The sequence below is a fragment of the Eublepharis macularius genome, chromosome 10 (assembly GCF_028583425.1).
Source record: "Eublepharis macularius isolate TG4126 chromosome 10, MPM_Emac_v1.0, whole genome shotgun sequence".
In the NCBI taxonomy this organism is placed as follows: Eukaryota; Metazoa; Chordata; class Lepidosauria; order Squamata; family Eublepharidae; genus Eublepharis; species Eublepharis macularius.
Genome location: NC_072799.1, coordinates 76,950,309 through 76,957,541, shown reverse-complemented (window position 1 = coordinate 76,957,541; position 7,233 = coordinate 76,950,309). Strand labels below are relative to the sequence as shown.

Genomic DNA, 7,233 nt, shown 5'->3' with positions numbered 1-7,233 from the left:
ATTCTGCATGAATCTCTCCTGATGGTCAAGACAGCAGTTTAGATTTTTACATATTGTGGTCAAGCTGAGATACTCATCGCACCACTTTGTTTGCCACGTAACCTCCACTGTGCATAATATAATATCGCCGTCAATCTCAGAAACAATCCTGACATCATAATCAAAGATTATGTGAAAGTAGGAGGTGCTGTCATCATTGTGGAAGGCTAAGAGGCAACTCTTCCACAACACATTTTATAGGTCAACCAGGGAAAACCGGAAAGAACTGCTTAAGTAGATGAAAGCAATTTTCTACAGACATGCAGGAACAAATCTGCACAGATGCATGCCAAGAGTCTTGAGAAGGGTTCTTCTATCTACTACCCAAAATACATAAAGGAGTCAAACCTAGGCATTCTATTGTATTGTACATGGGAACCAGCCCTGTTCATGTTACAGTGAAAACACATCTAATCTGCATGAACATGTGCATACCAGTTTGTAAGAAACAGGCAATACATATTCACTTTACAAAGGAAACCAGGGACTAGAACATGGATAGAGGTGAGGTTTCATTCACCTGTTCATCTGTACATGAATTGAATGTAACATGAAAATTACTCAACATGTGTAGGGTGTACTAAACATGTGTAGGGAAAAAAATGAAGCGCACATAAATTGTGTGTGCTCTCACTTTAACTTGTGAATAGGGGTACTATCATTTTTTTTTTACTAGCAGTATTTTTTAAATTAAACATCTTTGAAGGTGACAGCTGGGCAGGGGGAACTAAGAGCGCATGAGCTGTTCATGCTGCATGCAGCGCACGCTACTTGTCCAAGGGGCCCTTGTTGTTGGGGATGTGTTTTACTCCACACTCATCTGGGATGAGGTGCTTCTCAGCTACCATTTCCTCAAACTCGTCAGCATTGAATTTGGTGAAGCCCCATTTCTTGGAGATGTGGATCTTTTGACAACCAGGGAACTTGAACTTGGCCCTGCACAGAACCTCAACGATGTGCTCCTTGTTCTGCAACTTGGTACGAAGAGACATGATGACCTGGCCAATGTGTACCTGAGCTACAGTGCCCTGACGCTTGCCAAAGGCTCCACGCATTCCCATCTGAAGCCTATCAGCTCCAGCACGTGACAACATCTTATTGATATGGATGATGTGGAAGGGGTGGAGGCGCACATGGATATGGAAGCTGCCCTTGCCACAGCTCCTCACCATGTACTTGTTGGCACAGATACGGGCAGCCTCAAGAGCCTCAGACAACAACTGCTCATATTCATCTGACACCACGTGCCTACAAAGTGGGAACTCCTCGACCTTGGCTTTTTCCCTGCCAAGGTCAAAGATTCTGATCTTAGCATCAGGAACACACACCTCTGCAGAAACGGGACTTTGGGTAGGGCTTGTTCTTGCAGTGCCAGTAACGATGGGTGGATTGACGGCCCATAGCTGGGCCTGCGCCTCGCCAGCAGAAAGCAGGGGTACTATCATGATAGGATGCCTGGCCGTCTGAATTAAATCCTCCCATACCATGCTACAAATATTTGGGAAGAGGTTATGGCTCAGTGGTAGAACATCTGCTTTGAATGGAGCAGGCCCTAGGTTCAATCCTCAGCATTGCCAATTAAAGGGATCATGTTGTGGGTGATGTGAAAAAGTTTTACTTGAGTCCTTGGAAAGCTGCTAGCTAGTGGAGGCAATATGCTGACTTTAATAGACCAATGGTCTGACTCAATATAAAGCAGTTATATGTATTTGTGTGTAGTTGTAGTTGCTTGGGGGCACTTACGGTCTTCCTACATTCCATTAACAGCCTCCCAGAAAACACTTTCCTGGCAGCCATGGATTCAGAGGTGTTATACCCAATGAATTATTAAACAACACAAATATTGCCCCTTATGCCCCTTAGCACAGCACTTTTGGCCATTTATCTTTGTTGCATTGGTCTCACTTACTTGGGATGGTGTGCATTCGAAAAGCGTGGTGACATTTGAAAAGCCACATAAGGATGCAAGGAGATGTTACATTTTGCTAGTGCAACATACCCCAAGAAACAAGCTATCAAATAGCCACTTGTTCTAAGTTACATCTTGTAAATAGCAACACAGCTACTAAGATTAGCTGCATAAAAGGAAGCTACATTCCTATTCGCTGGTGTCTAATGGCTGTGAAACTTCCAGTGTATTTGTAATGCTAAACATTATCACTTCTTAATTCCAGAAAAAAACATGTATTTGGTACTTTGATTGTATGCACTTTCACTGAAATGTGTCCACTGGGTGAGTATCATCTCTTAATTTCTCCTAATCTAGGTTGAAAAATTGGGGCAATATAGTCAGGCCAATGGTAGTGGAAAGTGCTGTCAAGTCATAGCTGGTGACCCCCCCCCCGTGGGGTTTTCAAGAGAATGACAGAGGTGGTTTGCTATTGCCTGTCTCTGCATCTTCTTGGAGATATCCCACTCAATTACTAACCGAGGCGGACCCTGCTTAGCTCTTTAAATCTGACAAGATTGGGTTTGCCTGGACTACATCCTAATATAATATAATGCCATCACTGTTCCCTGCTTTCCTTTACAATATTTAATAGTAAAGTGACTGACATTCTTGCTAATCATGAAAGCATCTAAACTAGGCCACACAGAGACAAAGCAGGGCTCTCTACACATTCAAGTACTGCAGAGGAAGGAAAAGACATGATTTTGTAAACTAACCAAAAGGGGGGAAGTGGGCAAGCAAACCAAATTAACAGCCTGCTGAAGACTGAACATGATTCAGGAGCACAAAATGTTGAGAGCGGCTGAGTTTTGGTTAAGGGGGAGGGGGCTGGAGATCAGCCTGCTCAAGCTCCTGAAAGCAGACAGAATTCTGGAGGGGGAAGTTCATGGGTTTGGTGGGTTAGGTAACATTTCCAAATTTTAACTCTGTCCTAAGATTCCTCACAGTCACTCAGCTTGAAGGGCATCTAAAGAAAAGCACCTGGCCCCCATTTCAATTGAAAAAAATAGCTAATTTGGTCAAGATGGTGACCTGAGCAGACGCTCAGTCTTAAGCTCCTCTTGTTTTGCTTTTGATAAGTTTTGAAAAAGTAATAAAGCCAGGTCATACACACACTCTACACACAGAGGAGAGTCCCCAGGGATGCAACAAAAGATTCCTTGCAAATTGACCATAATAAATCCACTCCACAAAAACAATCTCACGAGGAAGAGCAGAGAGTGGCCAACTCTAAGTTGGGGAAATTCCTAGGGGGTGAAGCTGAGGAAGGATGGAGTTTGGGAGAGGAGGACCTCAGAGAGGTATAATGGACTCTAGTCCAGCCTCAAAACCTGCCGTTTTCTCCAGGAGAACCGATGTCTGTGGCCAAGGATCACGCCAGGCCTCACCTGGAGGTTGGCAACCCTAGAAGAGATGTTGACAGCACCTGAGCATCATTTTAAGAGGGGGGTGCTGAGGAGGAGGATTTGGTTACTGAAGCTCCTGAGATTTTTATGTGAATGGCAGATGATTTCCCAAGCAGCTATTCCCTCTGTGATACTTTGTGTACCTCCAGCTTACTCAAGTCTATAAGAACTGATTGCCAATACGATATAGTGGTTAAAATATCAGACTAGAATCTGTGAGACACAGGTTTGAAACTATGCTGTGGTTTTTTTTTTTTTTTGAAAATTTTTTTATTGGGTTAGAATCCATTATTTTTACATTGCATTCAATTTTCCCCAAATTTTTTATTCCTAACCCCCTCCCTTTCCCCCCCTTTTGTTGACTTCCAACAGCTTTCCCACCCTTTGTCCCTTTTCCCTTACTTCTATTAAATTCCTCTATCTAAAACAGATATACATTCTCTATTATATTAAGCAGTACATCCTTAACTACTTTTCTCATTATATACCCAAACTGTAAATCTTTGTTTCCATCTTAGATAAACAATTTATCCCCTTTTCCAGTTTCAGATATTTCTATATATCATAAACCATAAAAATCTTATATTTGAATCAAACAATTTGACTTATTCTCTATATATTCCTCATTCTATCTTTTTATGGTAATTCTACATAGCACATCACATAGTCAATCAATTTGACTCTTCTGTACATTCAGTTTGGTGCATATAAATCTTATCAAAGAAAGAAAATATTGTTAGTTATTCACTCCTTATATTTAAACCTTGTCATTAATTATTTTCTATCAATATTCTATCTATTAACCTATATATATCTATTTATATATCTGTTAACTGCTTATTAATTCACATTTATCTTTTCCTCCCTCGGTAAAGTCACCCCCCTCTATTATACTTTTATTATACTTCAGTAGTTCTCAAACTGCCACAGTTTTCCTCCCACCTCCCATTTCTTCTCCAGATATTGTTTCAGCTTCTCCCAGTCTGTGTTAAACTGCCCTGAGTCCAGATTTCTCAGTTTTCTTGTCATCTTATCCATTTCTGCCATGTGCAGCAATTTGTAGATCCAATCTTCAATAGTTGGCACTTCTTGTACTTTCCATTTTTGCGCATACAAAAGTCTGGCTGCTGCTGTCATATAAAATATCAACGTCCTATGATGGGCTGGAATTCCCTCCATTCCCAAGTTTAGTAGCAGGAGTTCTGGGTTCTTATTTATTTGAAATTGTAAAATTTCACTCATTTCTCTTATTACTTCCCCCCAGTACTGCCTAGCTACCTCACACAACCACCACATATGATAGAGGGAGCCCTCATGCTTCTTACATTTCCAACATTTATTAGAAGTATTCAAATTCCCTAGCGCAATCTTCTTTGGTGTCATGTACCAACGATAAATCATTTTGTAAATGTTCTCTTTAATATTAGTACATGTCGTTATCTTCATTGTAGTTTTCCACAAGTATTCCCATGCCTCCATTGTTATTTCTTTATTAAAGTTTATAGCCCATTTCACCATTTGTGTTTTAACTGTCTCATCCTCGGTATACCATTTCAGCAGTACTTGGTATACCTTGGATATTCTTTTCTTATCTTCTTTAAGAAGGGTCTGCTCTAGTTCCGAATTCTCTATTCGTATACCTCCCTTTACAGAGTCCGAGTTGTATAAGTCTCTAATCTGTCTATACTGGAACCAGTCGTAGTTAGGTGATAGTTCCTCTTGCGTCTTTATTCTAAGTTTAGATGCTTCAGTTTTAGTTATTTCTTTGTATGTTAAACATTGTTGTTCATTATCAACAGCTCTCGGGTCTATCACCTCATACGGAACCACCCACAAGGGAGTTCCTTCTTGTAAATAAATTCTGTACTTCTTCCAGATTGTGTATAAACTTCTCCGTACAAAATGATGCAGGAACATCGAGTTGACCTTTACTTTGTCATGCCATAGATATGCGTGCCATCCAAATATTTTTTTATATCCCTCTAGGGCTAGTAGTTTCTTGTTCTTTAATGTCATCCATTCTTTCAACCAAACTAGGCAGATTGCATCATGATGGGCAGCCCAATCCTAAGAAGGGCACGGAAAGTGAACAGGAACCGAACTAAGGCTTGCGAGGGCGCATCTAGCCCGTACGCCCGCGTAAGTGGCCTTCCGCCTGCGCTGGGACGCGGCGCTGGCCCGCCGGCGGGCCAGCACCGGTGCAAGCCACAGGCGCCCGGGCGGCGGCGCAGAAGTGGCGTAGAGCCCTACGCCGACGCAGGGGGGGGCGGGGAGCAAGGCGGGGTCGGAGTTAGTCCGCTCCCTAAGCTCCTCCAGAAGCGGGAACGCCCACAGCGGCGCAAAAAAGCTACGCCACGGAAAAAGAAGGCGTAGCCCATAGGCGTCCATGGAACGGCGAAAAATCAGCCCCCTCTCTGAGCGCCTCGCCCCGCCCCTATGGCCCGAAGGAGCATAGGATGAGAACTATCCCGGGGACCAATCAGCGTGCGCGCCCGGCATGGACGAGCCCCCCTCTCTGCACCCAATCACCTGCGACCGCGCCCTACAAAACATCCGGCCAGCGCCGCCCAAACCCCCAGGTAAGTGAGCACTCGGCCGGAGGCTCTGCCCGTCTGCTGAGTGGCATTGCCCCTTTGAAAACCGAAACGGGCTGAGGGCATTCACATTGGCAGGCGCAGAATGCACTCGGGGGACTTTGCGAAAAACTGGGGGAACTTCGCATAAAGGGGAAGAGGTGCCTAACTGCCTAACTCTCTTTCTACCGTGATAGAAAGAATGACTCCACAGCTAACTGATGCATGCTAGTTGCTTCTAACTAAGCACAAACAAACTAACCCTTCCGTGGCAGAAGGGAATGACACTTTGCAAATTAACCGCATGCTCTCCCGTTTCCTTGCAGGTGCCCTGACTCTTGCGCTCCCACCTGGTGATGACCGACAGAGCGCTGACAGGTAAGGAGGAGGTGGGGGGGCATTCCGCAGATTAGTGCAAACCGCCCATTCACCTGAACCCACCCGCTCACTTGCCGCTTTGGGTGAGGCCCAGCAGGGGTGGGGGGCAACCATGGCCGCCCCTGGCTGCCTCAGAGGCAGGCGCCTCGAAAACCACATGTGGCCAGGTGTTTGTTGTGACCAGCTCATTCTCTCCCTTAAAGGTAAAGGCTTGCCAAGGCCGAGTGCATCCTCACCAGACCGTCATGCATCAGCTGCTGCCCTCGACCATGTGCAACCCCCCCCCCGGATGGCGGAGTGTGGGGCTTGCCTTGCCAGTGGAACGAGGCAAAGCCCACACGTGTCTTTTTCCCCCACAGGCACGTCCAGGGCATGGCTGCTCCCCTGCGCCCCGCCCTCCCCAAACATCTCTGACGGACGGTTGGCTGCAGCCCAGGAAGCACCGTCGCGCCGCGGCCTGCATCCCAGCCCCGCCCCTCCGAGCGGGAAGGAGGGCTGTGTGGAATGCTCCGGCTCCCTCGCCAGCCTAAACGCAAGCCCGCTCTTTCCAGTGCAATAAAACGAGATGTACAACAACTGTTTTCTGTGTCTGCGAGTCTGACTTCGTCCTCCGCCCCTCCCCCAACACTCCCGTCACATCTCCCCACCTGCACATTGCCACAAATGTATCCGACACACCCCGTCTTGCCTCCCCGCCCCCTCCCTCCCTCCTCCTCCCCCCCCTCCTCCTCTGTATTTGACCAGTGTCTGTACCACCCATCTGCCGAAGAGAACTTGATTCTCAGAAGCCTATGCCACAATAAAATTGGATAGTTTTAAAGGTGCTATGGGACCCTTTTTGAATTCGCTACCACAGGCTAACACGGCTAACCCCCCTGCATCTATG

At 45.7% G+C, this 7,233-nt stretch overlaps 1 protein-coding gene across 1 annotated transcript; it reads right to left on the bottom strand.

The window, feature by feature from the left end:
• Positions 1-806: 806 nt before the first annotated feature.
• LOC129336960 (60S ribosomal protein L10-like) lies at positions 807-1,440 on the bottom strand. The gene is made up of 2 exons (XM_054990390.1): positions 1,366-1,440; positions 807-1,259 (listed from the first exon to the last, which is right to left on the bottom strand). The coding sequence occupies exons 1-2, from the start codon at positions 1,438-1,440 to the stop codon at positions 807-809; spliced, it is 528 nt and encodes a 175-aa protein (XP_054846365.1).
• Positions 1,441-7,233: the final 5,793 nt, after the last annotated feature.